This window comes from Falco cherrug, chromosome 13, assembly GCF_023634085.1.
Source record: "Falco cherrug isolate bFalChe1 chromosome 13, bFalChe1.pri, whole genome shotgun sequence".
NCBI classification, from domain to species: Eukaryota; Metazoa; Chordata; class Aves; order Falconiformes; family Falconidae; genus Falco; species Falco cherrug.
Genome location: NC_073709.1, coordinates 16,542,156 through 16,565,247, shown reverse-complemented (window position 1 = coordinate 16,565,247; position 23,092 = coordinate 16,542,156). Strand labels below are relative to the sequence as shown.

Genomic DNA, 23,092 nt, shown 5'->3' with positions numbered 1-23,092 from the left:
AAACATTTCATAATCTTTTATAATATCTGAAATGAAACAAGTAAATAGAACAAAATGAAACCATAAAATTTAGGTATTCTGTCTTCTTTGTACTTACTAAACACCAAAAATGAAGAAATGATTCTCATATGACACATACATTTATTGTGAACATAAGTTTCTATCACCTGCATGATAGTCTATAGAAATGAGTCAATTTACAGGATTAAACAGAAAGCCACTGAACTCCAGATTTTTACTTCTTTTTTCTTTCCAGATAGAATAAAACCTAATCTTATAAGTTAATGAGTGTTTGAAGATAGAATACTCATTTGAAGAATCCAGTTTTGGACTAGATGTGGGGAGCAGTGACATGTGACAGCACTATAATCAGACTTCTGATGAAGACAGACAAAAAATAACAGCTTTACAAACTTATACTAAGAGCATAATGACTCTCCAGGGTCCTAGTCACTGTTGATTTAGCCATGGTTCAGGATATTCGATATCCCACAGTACCAGGTTTTTGTGTCTGAAGTAGAGCAAACAAAACAATGAGACACTGAACAGTTATGACTGTCCTTAGAAGAAGAGACCAGTGCTACTTCAGTATTATTTTCACAAACACTACACAGAATTGGACTCAAGTCCCATAAATACAAAGATCAGCAAATTAGTTTTGCAGCCTCTTTAAGAGAGGTGACAGCTGTGAAGAAGTGTCTTGCAGGCAACTACAAATACTGACTTCGTTGAAGACAGTGAGAGTGGGAAGGTGTCAAAAGATGGCCCCACAGCTAAGTAGATTGATCTGAGTTTGGACTCTTGTCTCATCATATTTAAACTGCAGCAGATGAAGAAACCAGAAAGGAGCAAAGGAAGCTTAAAAGAACTTGAATTGTAGATAAGAAACTTGGAGAGAGGGAGCTTAAAAATATCCCTGGAGCACAAGAAGGGAAATGGGTACCTCACTAGGGTTATACTATGTAATGGGATGACTATTGTGCTTCACTCAATAAAAACCCATTCAAAACTTCGCTAAAACCTGATGAGCTGGAAATTCTAAAATATAAACCAGGATAAAATTCTTGTATGTCTAAATCTACTGATGTCCTGAATCCCAGAATGTGTTCTTTAGGATACCAAAGCAGTTTGAAATACACAAAGTTGGGATGCTCAGCATATTCTAAGACCAAGATACAACATATTGTCAAATGAGCTATAAATTAGTCCATTTTGTTCTGATATACCCATTTATAGAAGATGATGGACCATTGATGAAAATAAGCAGTGGTGAACCAGTTCAGACACAACTTTGTTAACCAGTTTCACAAAAAGAGGGTATGTATCTTTGCAATTTCCTTTGAGTATTTCAAGTACAGACATAAAGGTGACAGGCTTAAACAAGTAATTTATAACCTTTCACGTAATTTCATAAAATTTATGTCATTAATATTGCTACTAGAAGATTCTTGCCCTGATTAGGTACAGGATGGCAAATTGATATATTCTCTAAAATACATCTTTTGGGATGCATTTGCTCTGTATTTACCTGGTTTTTTTTAATGGCACACAAGTTGTTCATAAAGGAAATGCTCTAGAGCATCTGAATGCTCAATGGTCTATAGTTGACATATATAATAATGCAATATAATATTCATTATATTATAGTATTGTAAAATTATGATAATATATGGTTGGGGGGAAAAGGTATTTTCTAAAGCTTTAATTGTACGATAAGATACAAATAAAAGCATCTTAAAAGATTTGAAAAATACGTTGAGGGCTGAAAGGTTGAGCAGGGCCAGAGACCCTCCAGGAAGAGACTGGATTCGTTGTGTATGGACTACTGAACAATAAATCACAGCTAATAAATTGCCAACTAAGCACTGGCACAGATGCCTGGCTTACTTGAAAAAAAAAAGGAAGACAGTTTTGTTTCTCCCCATCTCTGAAACCAGATGAAAATCGCTCTATATCACACTGAGCCACAGTAGCCCTCCGAAGTCATTCCAGAAGTGCAGGACCACTGGAGTGCAGAAAAGTTTGGAAGCAGTACAGGGGATCACAAGTGGCTTTCTTCACATAGAATCAAGCCCTCTGAGGGTAATTAATTTATCTGCAACACTAGCCATGAGCATCCTCAGAAACTAGGGAATGTAAATGCAATCCAAATACAGGAGAATAATTAGGAATCAGTGAATGAAGCATTTTGTGAAACTTTATGCTAGCAGCACAAAGAAGCTAACTGGGACAAGGATATGTTTTTGGCAACAAGTAGTTTGACCAGCTTCTTTTCTTTGTGCTGGTGTTACAAGTCTGATTCTGTTCATATCTGTAAATCTCTTTGAGATCTTCCAATGGAAATCACTACTCAAGTTTTAAAAAAATATTATATAAAGGAAAAGTTACAGTGCCAGAATATATACAATGAATCTATGGGAAATCATCATTCTTCCATGTTTCAAGAATTGTTTGACAAGTTTTTAAATTATTTCTCTGGGAACTAGTCTGGCTTAAATGTGTTTATCCTTCGCCTTTTGTTAGCTCATGTTTGCATTTACTGTCCATTAATAATAGATGAACACAACAGCCTAAGGTACTTGATTCTTTTATGAACTGTAGATAATTCCATGTTTCAGTCCTACATAACATCAATAGCATAGGGAAAAATGGAATGTGGCAAGAAGCCCAGGAAAAGGCAAGTTGAGTTGGATTGGGAATTAGCTGGAAGGATAATAATCCTGCAGGCCAATATTCATTAAGTAATTTTATGTGCAGTGCAAGAAAATTATGATATACACTTGGCACCTAGAGACTTTGAAAAGTTAGGAAAAATATTTCAATAACTGTACCAACTGGTTAATAATTGTGATATAAAACAATTATTTCTATGGTGCCTCATGCTTACATGATTCAGTCTTATTCAGCGTTACTCTGAAGCTCCGATAAGTAACCTAAAGAGTTGCTTATCAGTCTAGCAGTTTCCTGAGATGTCATACGATCCTTCCTACCATTTTTCCTCTTGTAGCCATCATTTGGACTATATCCAAATCATGTTCACTTCAACAATGTGGGATTAAGCTTCTAGAGATGCTTTAGCATACACTAGGGTCTAGGTAAGGCCTATGAGGGCATGCAAAAACATCACAACTGTAAAATAAGAATTTTAAATGTTCAATAACTAATAAGAAAAGCAGTTAAAAACCGGTATACTTAAACTGCCCTTCTGGATTAAGTTCATGTCTGTTCTTAAACTATTTAAACTAAGCCAAAATAACATTACCCCCTTCCAAGGTAAGATTCCTTTTGTAGGTTGTCATTTGTATCCAAATGTATGTTTTACTTATGCAACTTTTCTGATAAACCATTCAATGGACACTGCAAATAATATGAGCTCCACTGAAAGTTAAATGTTTTAATCCTAGGAACAGTCTAGTTTGTTAAACTAGCCATGTAGCTCACCAAGAAGACTGTTTCTTTAGATCACTCAAATCATTCTCTCAAGTGAGACTCTTGGAGTATGCCATTTGACAATGATTGATCCTATTCCATACGCCCAGATTTCTGTTCTTTGGTGAAAAAGGTATTATTTACCTGAAAGTAGGCAGTAGAGGGATTTGTTTTTATTTCTTTTGTTTTTCAAGTAGCATTCATGCATCTTAGTGGATTAGACAACCTCTATACATACAAAAACTTTTATAGGGAGTCTTTACACATCTTACTAGTTTTATACAATTGGAAAAGTGGTTTTTTTTGTAGTTCACAAAACTATAGCTTCTTCAACAACAGAAACTCTTAAAAATCTTATCTGTTGTGTTGAGTTTCTGTGCAATAGTAACTTGCAGAAAAAATATGTTCTGATGAAAATCTCAAAAATGAATTTATGTACTGCTGAAAACCATTATTCATGGAGGCAAACTGATACACATATTGGCCTATGTTTTCAAGTATCGTATCTAGTACTTGATGTTTATTAACTTTGGAAAAATCTGACTGGAGTATGTATAAACCGCTGCCCTCTCCTGGGGGTCACAGAACAATGCAAACTTGAGCAAAAAATATAGAGCTCCTGATTTTGTGAACAGTATTTCCAGTAAAAGATATACTATTAAACTTACTGTCTATAATAACTTAACATGAACAAAAACTGCTGTTATGTATTTGTCTGTCAAATTACCTCCGAGGTCTTTAGCAACCTCATTTACTGAAACAAGGATCCACAGTATATAGAATGTTGTTGAATTTATAACTCACTATCTTAATTGTAAACAATATGTGAAAGATCAAAATTCTTGACAGTGCTTACAATAATTCAGTCTTCACTTTGATTTAGTGAAGAAATAATGAAGATAAAGTGCAGTACAGTTATTAACTTAGAAAAGAGGGTTCATTCTATTTTCAGCTTTGGCCAATTTACCTCTGTGTTCTTCAGCCATATATGAAAAACAGGTAAAGCATTGTTGCTTCTGCTTGTAATATCAGAGTCCTAGATTCAGCCTTCATTTGAAGAGGATTTCATTCCAAATGCAAGAGAATTGAAACTCACTAGTTTGTTACATGCTTGGGGATTCTTAAGTGAAAGATGCTAGGAAACTCTAAACAGCTAAATGCTCAATCTACAGTCAAGATAGAGATGTAAGATCAACAATGTAAATGAACATTTTGTATTTTAATATAGTGACTCAGACAGTAAGTCTGCCTCTTCCCATTGGCAAATAACTGATGTCTGCAGTCCCTGGATACCAACCCTTACCCATTTATAAGATTTCCCAGCTATAGATGCACAAGTTTAGCATGTGACAAAATCACCCAGCCTTAAATGCATCTGGCATTTTAGAGTTGAATGAGCAATAATAGTTGGCCGATTTTAAACCAAAAACTAGATGCTAAAAAAACCCCCAAGTCCAAACTAAAACTTTTTCCTTGCACAATTGGACACATTCCTCAATTTCTCCATATCTTAATTTTCCCCATTTAAGAAAAAGGCATATACCAACTCTGCATCTTAATGTGTTAATGTCCAGCCCACCTGGCTGGAGCGTATTATTGCATCCACATTGAAGTACCAGTAAGGCTGTGTAAGTCCTTATATATGCTCATTATGATAGCTTCTTGAGATCAGTGTACACAGGCAGTATAATCTCCCTTAGATTTAGCTATGCTACTTATATTTTGATGCAAATTTTTGCTTCCTTATAGATGGCCTTCTTTTCTTGTACAACTCCTTTCACTGTAGATGCAAAAAAATCTCATCTGATCACACTCCATTACTCGCCATCACATTCTAATCCACCTTCTAATGAGATCAATTACTATCCTTCTGTATTTTTCTTAATTACTCTCTCCTGTGTCTCTTCACTTTCCCCACACTAACACCATACTTGAGTCTTTTCCTTCCAAATAAACAGGCAGAGGAAAAAGCCCTCAAGAGGCCCGACACCTTTGTTTCCCTTTGTCTCTAAAATAATACTTCATTCTCCTCTTTTCTTTTCATTTATACACTACCTAAAACATGCAGCTTGCTTTTACTAGCTGGAGTTCTCCTTTACATTTATTTTCTAGAGCTTTGTCATGGTTCAACCCCAGCTGGCAACTAAGTACCGCACAGCCACTTGCTCACTTCCCCATCACTCTCCCATGAGGGAGAGAATTGGAAGGGTAAAAGTGAGAAACCTCGTGGGTTGAGATAAAGACAGTTTATTAGGTAAGGCAAAAGCCATGCATGCAGGCAAAGCAAAACAAAGAATTCATTTACTACTTTCCATTGGCAGGCAGATGTTCAGCCATCTCTAGGAAAGCAGGGCTCCGTCACACATAACAGTGGCTTGGGAAGACAAACACCATAACTCCAAACGTCCTCACCTTCCTTTCTCCTCCCCCAGCTTATATACTCAGCACAGTGTTCAGTGGTATGGAATATCCCTTTGGCTAGTTTGGGTCAGCTGTCCTGGCTGTGTCCCCTCCCAATTTCTTGTGTTCCTTCAGCCTTCTTGCTGGCAGAGCCTGAGAAACTGAGAAGTCCTCGACTTAATATAAACACCACTTAGCAGCAACTAAAACCATCAGTGTGTTATCATCAATATTCTCACACTAAATCCAAAACACAGCACTGCCCTAGCTACTAAGAAGAAAATTAACTCTATCCCAGCTGAAACCAGGACAAGCTTCCTTCACTGTACCTCCCTGCATCATGATCTGTTTTCACTTAATGATAATTGTGAAACTGAGATCCATGCCTTTATCCTTTGAACCACAAAACTTAATTTTACTCTATGGCTGTAATCTCCTTTCATCACATTGTTGATGTGTACCTAGCCCCAATGAATGAATACTCTTTCCCTTCCCAGCTCCACACACGGACCCTGAGACTGTTGTTGCTAGTATCATCTTTTCAGTTAGCACTCTCATTATGCTGCAGGTAATTGTGCCTCCTCCAGTAACTCTTCCTTCTTTATTACATTAATTTGTTTGTCTTTAAGGTCCTGTCCATTCTGTAACACCTTATTCATGACCAAGTTGCAGATGGGTTTCTGTCTATGACGGTAGCATCAGCTTCATGTTACGCTTCCAAACAGATCTTTCCCTGCTTTCTGCTATGTTAGTTTTCATTCCCAAAGAGTTCTTCCCAAAAATCAATAAAATTCCCTGCCTTTCTTCAAAACCTCTTCACAGTGCTGTCTGTATACCACATTGATAAGAGAATCCTAGCCTCTGACTATTTCCACATTATTTTCCTTTATTTTCCTGCATTGCCCCCTGTCCTAAACTTGGATAGCAAAAGCTGTTTGGTACACAGGAATCTTTTTTTTTTTTTCACTCTAAACTTACACACTGCTCAACAAAACTTTGAATCCATGGTTTAAATTTCTAAGACTTATTATAAATCAATGATGTCTAATAATTATGTCTCAATGTTCTGTTGAAACTGATGGGATTGTAACCCTCTTCAACCAAGAGCATATACAAACTAGTTATACAATGACTATAAAAAGAATTATTTGTTGAGCAGAACTGAACACAAGAATCTAAATTTCTCACCAGTTTTCAGATCAAATAACCCCAAACCCCACAGCCTTTTCTACTCATTGGTCACCTACCATTTTATCTGTTCCTTGGTCAGAAACAAATCAATAATAGATTTTGGAAGGTTTCATGACAAAATAAAGAATAAGAAAAACTATAATGTTAAATGTGGAAGGAGGTAGAGAAAAGTGTGCAGATAAAATCAGTATTGCATTAGATGTATTTTCATGTCTCCTGCTAACAGTTCTTACGTTGTAGTTTGCAACAAAGGATGCAGTTAACCATTTAGAAAATGTGAAAAACAAAAACAAACAAACAAAAAGAAAAAACCCACCTAACTGGAAAAAGATTTGTTGCCTCTTGCAGTCAAAGTCCTAAGAATCCTTATGTTTCTCCATGAAATTTTAGGTTACTCTAAAAAACCCCAAACAAATAAATACATATACGTATAGACATATATGTAAGACCCCAGGAGGATATTTCAAGAGTTTCTGTCTTGGCTGAGTCTACCATGACATACATTTTTAGGAAACTTTTCAGTGCGTTTGGTAAGAATATCAGAACCACACCAAAATTTCAAGGTACTTTCCAAATGTGACTAACATACATGAAGATGCAGCACCGTTTCCTAAGAAACAGATTGTAACAGTAGCCTAAAAACCAGAAATACCCCTGCTTTTCTCATGCCGCTAGACTATTAAATGCTGAACAAGGCAGCTTACATGAAAAGCATTCCCATTCCAATACTGAGCACATCAGCAAAATAAACAAAGGTTATAGGACTTTGGGATGATACCTGAAATACCAGAAACATTGCCACATTTTATTCATGTTTCATTCAAATCCAGAAACATAAGTTTCTATATTACCACAGTCTTTCTGGCAGAGCTCATATAGCATACCCTACAGAAATCATACATAAATTTAGGCCAAGTTTCAGATCTTAAGTTCTGGTCATGTAATAAGTGTATCTTCTACATGACCAGAAACTCATTTGGCACTAATATTTCCAGGAGTTGGATGATGAGACAAACTCAGACTTTGGCAAGAATTTTGGCCCCTCATCCGGTCCAGTTGATCTGTGGAAAGAATTTAATGTTCTAACTTCTAATTATCATCTCAGCCAAATGGCATGAAAGTTGCCAAGAATAAGTAACGTCTATGAAAAGTAAAACATTGGGAAGAAAAAAAGAAATAGCGTAGAAGTTTTGGGCTATTATAAATCTTACAAGGCTGTTTATGTGGAAGCATATTAAGTTGTTAGGTGACATAATGGAACACAAGTCCTTGAACTGCCAGCTCCAGGATGTAATGTCAGACATCTTTTTTTTTTTTTTTTAATCGGAAGAAAACTACAATGGTAAAGGCAGACAATTAGTTGTGATGATATAACTATTAATTCAGATTGTAATGGCTGACCTTTTTAAAACATGTAATTTCCAGATCTTGTAACTCATACAGTCAAATAATGTAATAAAACAGATTGAGACAGATGTCTTAACCTGTCTTGGCTAATGGAAGCCTTGTGTTATTTTAAGGTTTTTGTTATTGTTTTGTTACTTGTTACTTCTGTTATTATTCTTACAGCTTCAAACAAAATAATTAATTTAATTAATCCTTTAATTGGCTTTTAAATGCACCAAATAACTTCTGTCCTCAGATATATATATCTGTGAATACTACTTAGAACACTTCTGTAACTTCTCTGGAAAAAGAACACTAGTTTAGAGAAAATTTCACTAGGCTAACACACCATTCTTGAAGGCAATATACCATGGAGCACAACAAAGGACTCTAATTTTTCTCCAAGAGCAGCTGTGTAATAAAGCTGTTTAAGAAAACAATTGCAAGTCTTTTCTGTTATCTTTGTTCTTCTCCAGCTGTACAAGTGACAATTCTGCAGGTGGTCAAGGATTCCGGCTCCCCTTTCAGAAATCAGACTATGCTTTTATGCTGGAAGCAGCTTGAGTCTGAGATGTCTCATTGGCTTCTCTGTGTAGGCCATATCATATTCAGACTAGTCCTATACAAACTCAGTTGGGTGCTCTTCACTGTGCCATTGGTTCAGTTTACAACTCAACTTCGTGTTGAAGAAGGACACCTAAATTATTTGCAGATCAGACTTTGTCCCAAAAGCAGTACAGTCTCATTCACCCAACTTCATATTCCAGCTGCTGAACACCAGCAGATGTAAAGCAGCTTTCCACACAGCTATCTATAGTGTTTGTGTCCACTTCCCAGTTAACTCACAATTCAGCTAAAGTCCTAAATAACACACTTGGCTGTTACATTTGCAGTTTTCCAAGAACACTGTATTTTCCTGCATCTGTTTCAATACAAAACCAAACCAGTCAACAAACAAGGCAACAAGTAACCACAGTTCCTTGACCTTCAATTAAATATCAAATCGTTTCAGAATTCAGGGACTGAAATTCTCTACTCTTCACTTCCAAATCTCTGTCACCCAGCATAAAGTCCAGCCACTTCAGTCAGTAAGCCAGACTCATCAGTAGCCTAACTTAAATGCCTCTATGCAAACACATGCAGCGTGGGGAATTAACAAGAGGAGTTAGACACCTGTGCACACCTGCAGGGCTACAATCTTACTGGTGTCACAGAGATGTGGTGGGATGGCTCCTATGACTACAACTGTGGGAATGGGAGGATACAGGCGCTTTAGGAAGGGTAGAAAAGGACAAGGTGTCTACCTCCATGTCAATGACCAGCTAGAGTGCATGGAGCTCCATCTGGGGATGGATGAGGACCTGGCCAAGAGCTGTTGGGTCAGCATTAAAGGGAGGGTGTCACAGCACTATCAAAACTATCAAGCTGCAACAAAGCTTTTACCACCCCATACCAGGTTAACTTCAATAAATAGTTCCCACACCTTGCCCCAGCATAGCCACCAATCCCTCACAAGGTTTTAAAGGTTCATCTACTGTTTGTGTCATTTTTTCATACTATTCAGGCCAGTCCACCCTGCTTTTTACCCCCTTCTCCTTATCTCTCCTACATCCAGAGAGTACTTACACTCTCTCTCTCTCTTTCTCTCGCTCTCTCTCTCTCTCTCTCTCTCTCTCTCCCTCTCCCTCCTTCCTCTGCTCCTTCCCAGTCTCTCTTCATTGGCTGCTCCTCTTCCATGCCCCTTAGAGCTACTGGACTTGTGCAAAGCATTTGACGCTGTCCCACATGACATCCTTGTCTCTAAATTGGAGAGGCATGGCTTTGATGGATGGACCACTTGGTGGATAAGGAATTGGCTTTATGGTCACACTCAAAGACTTGCAGTCAACAGCTCAGTGTCTAAGTGGAAACCAGTGATGAGTGGCATTCCTCAGGGGTCAGTACTGTGACCAGCACTGTTCAACATCTTTGTTGGTGACATGACACTGGGATTGAGTGTACCATCAGCAAATTTGCTTGTGACATCAAGCTGTGTGATGTGATTGACATGGTGGAGGGAAGGGACGCCATCCAGATGGACCTTGACAGGTGTGAGAGGTGGGCCCATGCAAGCCTCATGAAGCTCAACAAGGCCAAGTGCAAGGTCCTGCACATGGGTTGGAGCAATCCCAAGCACAAATACAGGCTGGGCAAAGAATGGATGGAGAGCAGCCCTGAGGAGGATTTGGAGGAGCTGGTGGATTAGAAGCTCAACATGACCCAGCAATGTGCACTGGCAGCCCAGAAAGCCAACTCTATTCTGGGCTGCATCAAAAGAAGCATGGCCAGCAAGCTGAGGGAGGTGATTCTCCCTCTCTGCTCTGCTCTTGTGAGACCCCATCTGGAACACCGTGTCCAGCTCTGGGGCCTCCAACATAAGAAAGAAGTGGACATGTTGGAACGAGTCCAGAGGAGGGCCACAAAGATGCTCAGAAAGCTGAAGCACCTCTTCTTTGAAGACAGGCTGAAAGAGTTGGGGGTTTTCAGCCTGGAGAAGAGAAAGCTCCGGGCCCTAAAGAAGGGCTACAAGAAAGTTGGAGGGACTTTTTACAAAAGCATGCAGTGATAGGACAAGGGGGAATGGCTTTGAACTAAAAGAGGGTAGATTTACATTAAATATTAGGAAGAAATTCTTTACTGTGAGAGTGGAGAGACACTGGAACCAGTTGCCCAGAGAAGCTGTGGAAGCCCCATTCCTGGAAGTGTTCAAGGCCCAGGTAGGATGGGGCTTTGAGCAACCTGGTCTAGTGGAGGGTGTTCCTGCCCATATCAGGTGGGTTGGAACTAGACAGTCTTTATGGACCCTTCAAAGTCAAACCATTCTGATTCTCAATTCTTTGATTTCTATGGGTTCTTCTTCCCTCTTGGCTGCAGTTATTCCACCTCACACTTCCTTCCTGTTTAGTCGCATCACACATCACATTAGTAACCTCTAACATCACATTCAGCAACCCCATCCCTACTGACAAGGGACAACATTTTTTTATAGTTTCAGAGAAATGCTGAGAAGATACTAGTTATTCCATTATCCTATTCCAATGTCCTGTTTTTCCTTCACCCTCTAATCATCAAGTAATATTTTCCATTTGTTTTCATTTTTACCCTTTTGACTTTTGCACTCAACTTTAGTCGGTGATTAGTCCTTTTCCATTTCATTCCCTGAAGGCTCACTATTTATGCCTCATATGCTTTCTGAGACAGTTATTTGTTCAGTTGGGACAGAAAACCTTTCCCCTACTGTTTTTCTTATTTAGGATACAAGTTCAACATACTTTTGCCATATCTGAGTTAAAGAAATTTCTACCCTCTTCTTTAATCAAGTCCCTGATTTTCCACTTAATTTAAATTAGTGGACTTGTAATCACTGTAATTTGATCTTTACCACTATGTCTCACCAAAACTAAGGCCAAAATTCTGTCATGTTGTTCGTGTGACTTTTTGGTAACCACTTCATAAAATAACAGAGTTGTACTATTACTTGTGTGTAAGTTTAGCTCTCCTAACAAGACAACAAACTGTTTGTCACTAGCAGGTTTTTCAGTACCTTTTTGATATAAAAATTTAAAAAATTGATGTCTTCATTGCGTGTAATCTAGGTATTTTCCCACAATTTCTGTTCCTCATGTTTCAACTGGTTAACAACAGACACTCCTCTTCAATCGAGTGGCTTTACATGGATGGTTTCAGCCATAGGAGGGCTGTGTGGCCACACAGGTAACATACAGTCCCACAGACCTGGCAGGGAATTTCAGGTGTGCTGCAGGAGAGAGACAAACACCGCACCTCTCAGGTGGGCAGTGTTTACAAGCTCCTTTTTCTCACAGCCATGACACTTTGGCCTCGGGGGAAAACAGCTGGTGGGGAATTGCCATTAAGGGCTAAACAGGCAGTGACCGGTCACAGAGGGAGCCCCGTTGCTCCCTCCTCCTCTAAGCCCTGCCGAAGCCTCTCAAGGGCGTGAGGACGCTGAGGGGAGCGGGACGTACCTCACACGGGCGCGCGCGCTCGCCTTTTCCCGCCCGCCGCCGTGCAGGCTGGGTAGCGTGCCGTGGTTACCGTTGCTAGCCGCCGGCCGCCCAGCGCTGTGCCGGGCAGCGATGGTGCAGGAAGCCGTCCGGGTGTACGCGCGGGTGAAGCCACTGGGCAGGCGGCAGCAGGCGGGGGTAGGATGGGGACCGGCTGCGGACCGGCTGCTGCGCTGCTGCGGGGTGCAGCGGGGCGAGCCAGAGGGCGTCCGGTGAGGCCGCCTGAGGGCGGGAAGCGGCGGGCACCGGGCGGGCACCCCCTGCAAGGTGCCCTGCCGCGCCCGCAGGCCTGTGAGAGCTGCGGGGTTTGCCCGGGGCCGGGAGCGGAGGGCCGCAGCCCTGTGCTGCTCTCCGAAGCCTTAGGAAGTTAGTAACATCACGAAGTACAGCAGCTTAGCCTGGAGCTATTGGGGGAGGGGGAGAGGAGCTGCTTTCCTGCCTAGTTGTTACAGAAAGGCTCCAGGGAAAACGTTTGGTGCTGGTCACTGGCGGTTCGGTGCTGTTCCGAACATTGGAGGGGAACGTGTGGCTCCCCGTCTTCAGCTGCCTTTGCAAGAAATAATAAAGATAATGGAAGTGTTCCTCAGAAACCGTGCATTTAGGTCTCCATCGTCTTATCTTTTTAAACCAGCCTGACTCATTCTGTCATAGTTTTTCCTGATAATGTCCTTCCAGGCGTTTTGGAGGGTGTTGCTCCAGGGGCTGTGCTTTGTTTTTAATAACAGCTCAGATAGTAACATGGTTTAGTAAGCGAAGCCTGTGAAATTGACTATGTTTCTGTTTCAAATCTTACTGTAGTGTTCCTGTGGCAACAAACAGGATAACATTAATCTGTGCTTGTTTTCTTTTTTGTATAATAGCTGAAGGAAGTTTTGCTCACATGCTGAGTGAAATTTGTAAGAAGTTTTTCTTTAGGCAGTTACAGGTGCTAAGCTTACACGTGTGTTCTATACTTAAGGGCTATGCTGTTCTGCTGGTAAAATTATTTTAATACATGTCCATGCTTATTAGATTTATTCAGTTGACAATGATGAGGAATCTCTGTCCAGTCTGGAGATTGTCGTGCCACATGATTTAGCAGATGGGTTCGTCAATAATAAAAGGGAGAGCTACAGGTTCAAGTAAGTAAAAGCCTTATCCTTACAGTGATTGATATCGCTATGTGTAAGCCTATTCTTAAAATTAAGGTTTGGTATAATTAGGTTTATTTTTATATAACTCCCTTAACACAAGGAATACTTCAGCATATTATGCTCCTCACTTGAACAAGTTTGATAGCATTTGCTAAAGTTGTGGAGTTTTTGCCTATCCATTGCAAGTAATTATACATTTCTAAGTGTTATCTCAAAGATTGCATCTTCATGTATCAGTTCTTCCATTTTTACAGTTTATTTTGAATTTGCATGTGAAGATTGAATGCAGGACTGTGTGTTCTCTTGTGATATAATGAGTTGGCATAGGCTAGCTAAAGATGTCTCGACGTGAAACACTCTGTTTAGAAACTGTGTTTCAGACATAACCAAAACACGGTAAAGAAAACCAGAGATTGTTGAAAGAAAAAAACCCATGGTTGTAGAACATAAATATTTTTTAGAAACTAAAAGTAAGTACCAGCAATATGAGTCAAATATTTTTATCTTTTAAACAGAAAATTTGGAGGCATACTTTACAATTTTGATGATGAAGAAAGCTAGATGTCTAAACACCTCTAACGACAAGGCTGAGGTTGTCTTTTTCCAAGTGGAATACTTTTTATTTTTTATAATACCAGATCAAGTGAATTTGTTGCTCTATGTTATTCAAAAAGAGATCTCCAGACAAACATTGGCAGCTCAGACTTATGTCATTTTACATTGGCTAAGGAAATACTTTCTGCTTGGGAAGAGAGGAGCTGCCCTCTCTGACTAGATGAATATGTGAAACTAGCTTAGGTGGCAGATGCCAAAGCTAGCTATAATTATTTCTGATATTTTTTTCTGATTTTCTAATTTATTAAAAAGTCTCTAGAGATGGATTTTGAGAATCATGCCTTGTTATCCTTAAGACAATGCAAAAATAATGCTATGGAGTAAGAATTTCCGTTTTCCCCCGTAAAACTCATGCTTTCACGCACTGTCTATCCTGGTCACCTCAAACATTCTTTTTTGTTCTTACTCTTTTATATGGGAATCAAACACAATTTTTTAATGACTTGACTGATAAAGCATTAGCAGATAGAATATATGTGTCTATTTTTTGTGTATTGCTGTGTTCCCTTGTACTCCATGGTGCCTTTCTATAAACCACGTGAATTTCTGTGTGAGAATATGGTTCCAGATAGGACAGACAACACAGCAGGGCACAAGCAGTCCAGGAGGTTTCCAGAGTGTAAGGATGACAACTTTCTAATATAAGATTAAAAAGCTTATATCTGCTGCACCTCATAGTTGTAAACATGGAAAAACTGATCAGGGATATTAAACATCGGGCTTGCTTTGGCTGTGGTGGCCATGAGATAATGAAATTCAGGATACTGAGAGAAGAGAGCAAACCAAAAAGGAAGATCATAACCCTGGTCTTCAGGAGAGCAAGCTCTGGCCTGTTCAGGGACCGGCTTGAAAGAATTCCATGACACAGCCCCGGAGAGAAGTCCAGGAGAACTAGCTGATTTTCAAGGATCACCTCCTCCAAAATCAAGAATCATCAGATTGCCATCCAGATGAACAGGAAATGATGCAAAGGCAGCAGGAGGCCTGCATGGATAAGGAAGCAGCTTCTGACTAAATGCAAAAATAAAAAGGAAGTTTACAAGAGATGGGAGTGGCATTAGGTGTCCCAGGAAGGCTGTCTGAGGTATGGCATCGGGAAAGCCTAGATAAGTGCACAGTGAGGGGTGTTTCAAATGAGCTGAGCTGCTAGGATCAGAGGGTTGTCATCGGGTACAAAGTGCAGCTGGAGGCCAGTGATTAGTGTAGTCAATAGTGGGACCCAGTACTGTTTAGCATTAATGACCTCTGTGATGGGACCAAGTAAAGCTTCAGCAAGTTCACAGATGATATGAAACTGGGAGGGGTGATTGATGCACCAGATAGTTGTGCTGCTATTTAGGGGGACATCAAGAGGTTGGAGAAATGGGCAAATAGGAATTTCATGAAGTTCATCAAAGGGAAATGCCAAGTCCTCCTGCTGGTGTGGAATAACCAGACAGGCTCAGGGCTGACTGAAAGCAGGTTTGCAGCAGGCAAACAGCCTCTGGGCTGCATTAGGAGTTGATCCTTCCCCTCTAGTCACCACCAGTGAGATCACACCTGGAGTTCTGTGTCCAGTTCTGGGCTCCAGTGAAGGGATACAAAGATGATTAAAGGACTGGAGCATCTGATGTGAAGAGAGGCTGAGAGACCTCAGACTGTTTATCCTGGAGAAGGCTCAAGGGGATCTTATCAACGTGTATATAAACACTTTATAAGGAGAAGGCAATAAAGAAGACAGAGCCAGATGCGTGTCAGTGGTCCACAGTGATGGGACAAAGTTAATGGGCACAAACTGAAATGCAGGAAATATTAAAAAAAACCCAAAACTTTTTGTACTGAGGGGTGATCAAATACTGGAACAGGTTTCCCACAGAGGTTGTGGAGCCTCCATGTGTGAAGGTATTCAAAACCTGACTGAACAGACCCCTGCTCTAGCTGACACTCATTTGAGCAGGGGGACTGGAGCAGATGGCCCCTTCCAACCTCAGGTATGCTATGATTCTGTAAGACAACTGAAGATATTTTACATAGGAAATGACAAAACTTAGATTGAATTAAATGTCTCCTTGTGACTTACAGTAACTGTGCAGCAGAATGAAGGAAGTAGTTATGAAATAACGTGAGCCTGGCTGTACTGGTGGGATGCTGTATTTGCTTATAGTGTAATCTATTTATCCAGGTTTCAGTGCGGTGCTAGTTACAAACACTGATTCTCTTGATAGATTTTAAAATACGATTTATTTTTTTCTAAGCCACATCATTTTATCAGAGGATTTTATTGTACAGATCTTGTCAAAGCAGCACTGTGTACAGCCTATTTATGTACAATAGCACAACAGCACGCTGTGGTTAAGACTACAGGGAAAACATTGTACTAAGTTATGTAAGCCTAATGATGTAAACATTGACTATTACAAACAAACAAAACTGTATGAATCAAGTAGTGTTTTAAGATTCTAAGCAATTATTATTTGCTTAATATTTTCAGATTTCAGAAAATTTTTGATCAAGAGGCAAAACAAGATGTGGTTTTTGACAGCATTGCCAAACCAGTAGCAGAATGGTACGTTGTTGATCCTGCAAGTAATTGGGGTAACACAGGGTCAAAAATAGCTTTCATTGTACTACTTGGAGGAGAGCTGGCAAGTGTTTGTCTCATTGCCATAAAAGTGGATTGATGTTTTAATTTTCTAAAGACTGACATGTCTGAATCTAGGAGATATGCAATAAACCCCTGAGAATTTTATGTATGGTAAGCTTCCATTTTTAACTCCTAAAATAACACTGCTACTGTTGCCTTTTTTCTTTCATAGGCATAGAAATCCATGTTTAATTTGTTTTTTATCTATACTATAAGCTCACTTCATTGCCTTAGGAAAGTATTCCCTATATTGTTCCATGAAGGGGTAAACCTAATGAAAATCTTATTCCCCCCCGTTTAGTTTTCATTATGTTAAGGACACTCTTGAATTAATACCTGTGGAGATATTCTCAAATTTTGCTCTTGTTATTTTTGTCTTAATGTGCGAGGCAGATATTTTGGCACTGTTTTTGTTTTTCTCCTCCATATAATAATCAAACAATGCTCATGTTTTAAAGTTTGCAAAGGCAAGCATTTAAGACCGACGTAGAAGCACTCTTCGTTCATTGTGTGGACTGAATGCCACTCTGAACCAGGTGGATTTTCCAATACGCCATTCTCTTTGCTCAGTTTATGCCCACATTGCTGAAGTTAGTACTGGTTTTAGTGGGGGAGAAAATCCTACACTGGAGGAAGTAGAATTTCTTCATACTGTTTGTTTGTTTATCAAACTTACTGCTCAGAATCCAAATTTGTAGCAAGTTGAGAAGTATTACTTTAGCTACCAACTTCTTTCTCATTCGTTGTCTGACCCATCTGTTGATTTAAGCTATGATTCTGCAAGTTATTCTTAGGTCTATCGCACTGTCATGTGTACTGTAGGAAAACAGACATCCTCAGCTGGATACGTAGTCCTTCTCAAACTGTTACTTGGAAGTAAAAATATAGCTAGCTCTTCAGAATTTTTTCTTGATTATTTTTCCCCCTCTATTTTCTTCTTAAAAGTCCCACATAAAGCAGGACAATAATTGACAGTGAAATTGAAGACCAGGTGAATTTGAAATTTCACTAGAATAAGTTAAATATAAATTTTTTGTTATATTCTTCTTTCACTCAGAAGGGATTTCTTTGCTTGTCTGACTTTATAACATATAACTTCAGGTTAATTCATTTACTTAACTTTAAATATTTCTGGGTTTAATGGTAACTGCAGAAAAAGTTCTTTATCTTATTTGTGCTTGGAAAGAGAAGGGTTAAAAGTCTCATTGTTACGTACTATGGATTGAACTATCCTCAACAAGAACTTGGAGCATCAAAGCTAACTAGCAACAGACTGACTGATATTTTTCTTTTCCTTTGGAGTGTTTTGCTAGAATACAGAAATTTTTTGAGTTGGATAATTCACCTATACAGTGCTATAGTGAACAGGAATTTATATTGTTTTCCTTTACTTCAGTGCTGGCTGATAAAAATAACTAAAAATCAAAAAACTTAAGTCTATGTCATGAAGCAAATCAATTTATAAAAATCTTTTAAGTGCTTGAAAGTACTGAAATGCTGTTAAATTCAGTGGTGTTTAGGCATACAGTTATCTCCAAACAGCTGAGTCCTTAATGTTAAAATCAATTTATAAAATCATTCTTAACTGAATCAAGACTATTTTGACTCTGAGTGTTTGTGTTAAATGTCAATTAGAATATAAGCTTTGTGTTGTTACTGATAATACTGAAGGATAATTTTGCTTGTGTTTTTATATCAGAGTAGGCAATACCTGAAGTATGTTCCTGTGTCTCATCCTCTTCCTTGATTTTTATGTTTTCTTAGGTAAAACATGTATTTCAAAATTCTTCATAGTCATGAGGTTCCTTGGCTAAAGGAGTCCTGAACTGTACCTGAAACGTATTTCATTCTATAGTTAATGACTCAGTTTTCCTTTCCATTGTGGGAATTAGGGAATAAGAATTGCCCTGTTACTCTGGAAGACCACAGTTTTTCCTAGCAAAGTGTTCTTTTGTTTTTTTTTAAGTCAACGTTCTATTGCAGGGGAAAACTTGAAAATGTACTCAGTTCTGTTGTTGGAGTCACTTTACTAAGGGAATGGTTTTTGTCTGTGTATTGCCAGGGGAAGGAAAGTAGCAGCAAAGTATCAATGAAATAGTTCAGTAACATTTTGAGGCTCTTTGCCATGCATACTTACAGTCATGACAAAATTCAGTTACAAACTTGAATGCTCAGAAGAAAAATCTTGGACATTGTTTAAACTAAAAACAACAATGCAATGTCGTTTTAAAACTAAAAACAACAATGCAATGTTCAGGATTCTAAAATCTTTCCAGTTTTTTCTTGGATGGGTGGGAATTGGAGGCAACTTTTTGGTTGTTGTTTTTTTTTTTTCTTTTTAAGTGTGCTTTCTTTGATGTTGGGCCACTACTTTTTCCCTCTTTAAGTCCAGTTAAATTGTAATCTTGCCTGTGGTTTCAGAGGCACCAGACTTTAATTTTCTTCTTCAGTCGGAAGTGCCAGCCTCTGCAAAACATTATAACCATGTGATTTGGTTTTTTTATTACGTTTTGTTTATGCTTAAGCCATCTCTTACATGGTTTCTTTTTGTCATTTCTTTGTGCTTTATGCTTTTCCTTTTAAATATATATTCTTGTGATTTTTTTCTGTGCAAAGCCAACTTGATCTTTAAGAAGCAACACTAAACTAACTCTATCAAAAATTACAGAAAATAAATAACATCCATCTCTTACAGTTTGTTAACAATTAAGCATTGTTTTAGTCTAACAACAGAACAAGGTTACTCTTATAATGCTTCAAATATTAGTGTTATGATGATGAATGCAATTAGAAATTAAGAGTAGAAAATGTTAGTGTTTTGGATGAGTTTTGTTTTCAATTCTGATATGGCCAGTGTTTTGTCTTGATCTATGAAAATGTAATACTGAAAATATTTTATCTTCAGAAGTATCATGCAAATAAGAAACAGCTCAGCTGTTTATAAACCTAATGGCAATGACTTAACATTTTTTTTGAAAGATCTCGTAGTCTTCACGTTAGTACTCTTACTGCTGCAGATTTTAGTTTCTTCTGGTGTGCTGTGTTTATCCTAAGAATTAACATCTGTAATACAGAAAGTACTTCACTCTTTTCTGGTTTTTTTTTCTGCTGCTTATTCTTACAGAAAATGTGGTCAAAATATTTGTATGAACAATTATCCATTCAGACCTGGTTATGTTTGTGACAGTGTGGGAAGTAGTGGCTTGGCTCACCTGCAGGCAACCTCACATCACAGCTGCATTATTACTAATGTGGTGATTTGGGCACAATTTTGTGACTTGGGCACAAAAGACCTGTGGAATCTATATATAGTAAAAGGACACTTTTTTTTGGATGTCAGCCTTAAACAACTGTAGCTTAAAATTTACCCTAAATTGAGAAATTAGAGCAGTAATGCTAGCAGTTATTCCTGGAAGTGAGTACAATTATGACATAATAAAAAGTGAGAGCTTCATTAATGTTTCATTTTAAATTACTGTTAGTACTTCATATTTATTTTGACTTAGATTGCACAGTTTAGAGTTGTTCAAGAAGGCTGCTTATTATAGGTTACAGTTTGATAGCTTTGGTTCAGAGTACCTTTGTGTCACCTTCTGCACTGCTTCTGGTGAAATTCTAAATATATTTACAGTTTTTAGTTAAAATAAGAAATTGTGTTACAACTTATTCTTTTTAGGAAAGCCCTTTTGAAATTTCTAAGGAAACCTGCTTGCACTAAGCTCTCAAGGAAAAGTTACATGCAATTTGGAAATTGGTGGTGTTTTTTGAAAGATGAGGCATTTTGAGATTAGATTTGTTTCATAAATCTGGCAAAGGCATAACAAAAAAATGTCATACTGAGATGATTTATTTTATTTAACATAAACTTTAATCTGAGCTCCAAATGATAGAAGATACCTAAATACTGAGTCTCTGTAAAGACAAATCTTTCCTGAAAACTTGTCTTCCAGATCCTGCAAATGACGTTTTTCCTTCTTTTAGTCTTAAATATCATGTCTGAGGGCTGTTTTTTCTAGGATTGTGTTGATTATTTTTATTTTTAATAAAATAACTGTGAATTGAGGTTTTCAGAGATAGAAAGAAGGAAAGTAAGGGACATGGGTAAAATATTTCAGATTAACAAGAACTGAGATGAGGAGAGGGCTGACTGTTTCCCATGATCAAAGATACTGGTGTGTTTTCTCCTTTTTTCATTAGTCTGGTATTTTAACAGTTATTGAATATTTGTTCTAACCACACGCATTTGTTACCATCATTTTAAATGATGGTGTCAGAACTCAAGTCAAAATAATAATATGAAGCTGAAATAATCTAACAAAGTCTAAGTACTTAATTTTTAAAGCTGAAATCTGTTTCTTGTTTCCAGGTTTTTCTCTTATCTACATATACACACAGAATTTAGTCCTTACTTAATAACGCCTCTTTTCTAGAAATGTTTTATTTATGCTTATTATAAACTTCATAAAACCACTTACTTTGAACTTTTTCATTTTAAAACAAAACAATATTAAAAATTACATATGTCTTCAATGTATCTACTTAAATGATCTTTAATCCTTTTGAAGATTGGGAACTATGTCTTGCAATAGGAATTCAGTGTCAGAACAAGCGAATCTTTCTGCCTAGACTTTATACTCATCGTTGCTGTGATGGCTTTGGTGTTCAGGATAAGTTTCATTTACCAATTGCTGGAACAAGATTTCCACATTGTCTGTAATACCTGCCAATGTAAAAAACTTGAAAATAAGGTTCTATTTCTTTGTCCTTTTCATAATGAAGTTTGGAGTAACACAAAAGGAATCAGAGCACTCTGACTTCCCTGAGAGAGACTGTCATTGGTGGTTATAAAACTGATGCATTGAGACCAGTCCGAAGCAGAGCAGGATTTGTAGCAGTTTGTAGCATGTTTTCAGGGATTGTTAAGGACTATTTACTTTTTCTTTCTCTTGCTGATGATTCTATGTGAATTATGCCTACTGCCAACAAATTAGGATAATTAGGTCAGAGGAATCTCTGCAGGTCATCCTGTCCAATCTCCTGAGCAAAGCAGGTCTAGCTTCAAGATCAGGTTGCTCAGGCCCTTGTCCAGTAGAGATCTGAAAATATCCAAAGGTGGGGATCCCGCAACACATCTGGGCACCCGTTTCAGGGCTTAACTACTCTCATCATGAAGAACATTTTCCTTGTACCCTCTTGGAATTTCCCTTCTTGCAACTTATGTCCACTGCCTCTTGTCCTACCACTGTAAGCTTCTGAGAAGAGTTTGAGTCCATCTCTGTAACGATCCATTGCATAATGGCAGGTAGTAATTAGGTACATGCATAGCTTTCCCTTCTCCACGTTCACAGAAAACACCTCCCTTGGCTTCTCTTTGTGTGTAACGTGCTGCAGTCCAAACCAGCTTGGTTCTGTTAGGCTCACTCCAGTTTCTCTGTAGCATGCTGCTTCTGCTGGGGATTTCAAAACTGGATACAGAACTCAAAGGGGAGAGTTTGTTTTCTGTTGATTTTTTTTTTTTTTTTTTTTTTTTTTTTTGCCAATTCTGATGGTAACTTCTGCTTGTTCTGTTTGACTCAGCAAAACTGGTGTAGCAGCAGAGGAAGTGGAATTCTTCATTACAAGTAGGCACAAGCCTCCCTGAAGTCATGTTAACGATGAACACAGAAGCAAAAGAAAATTTCGGTGTCCTTAAACTTTAAATAGAACAAATGATCTTCACTGGAAATTAAAACAAAATGTAGCCAGAAAAACCAACCACAAAACAACCTCAGTCTGCTTCCAACCTCTGTCTACTGTCACTGGGCTTTATACCACATTTATATTGTCTCAGATACTCAAGGACGAGGTACTGAATGATATTTTAAACTGTAGTAACTAACCATAAATTGTCTAGCTCTCAGTTGAGGAATTTCTCACTTGAGGAATGTTAAGCAGTTGTAAACATAATGTTATCTATCAATTAAAAAGGAATTGCTTGCATGAGTTATGCTTCTGTATCACACTCTATATTTAGGAATTAGACATCTTTCAGGCATGAGGCAAGTCAGCTGAGTGACTGAAAAACGCCAGCACATAACTCTGTAACAGTCATTTATTTAAATAGGAATCTAAAATGATTTTTAAAGAAAAAGTTAATTTCTCACTATGCACACTTTTAAATTGCCACTAATTATGAATAAATTAGAAAGTGCAAGTTAACTGGTAATTAAGTAAGAAAATTTGAGGGGGAAAAAAACACATGGCATTGCTCT

At 38.2% G+C, this 23,092-nt stretch overlaps 1 protein-coding gene across 1 annotated transcript in view; it reads left to right on the top strand.

Moving 5' to 3' along the window:
• Positions 1 to 12,542: 12,542 nt before the first annotated feature.
• Positions 12,543 to 23,092, top strand: part of KIF6 (kinesin family member 6) — a 158,308-nt gene continuing 147,758 nt past the window's right edge. The window contains 3 exon segments of the mRNA XM_055725880.1: positions 12,543 to 12,608; positions 13,482 to 13,591; positions 16,689 to 16,763. Of these exon segments, the coding sequence (XP_055581855.1) occupies positions 12,543 to 12,608; positions 13,482 to 13,591; positions 16,689 to 16,763 (251 nt within the window).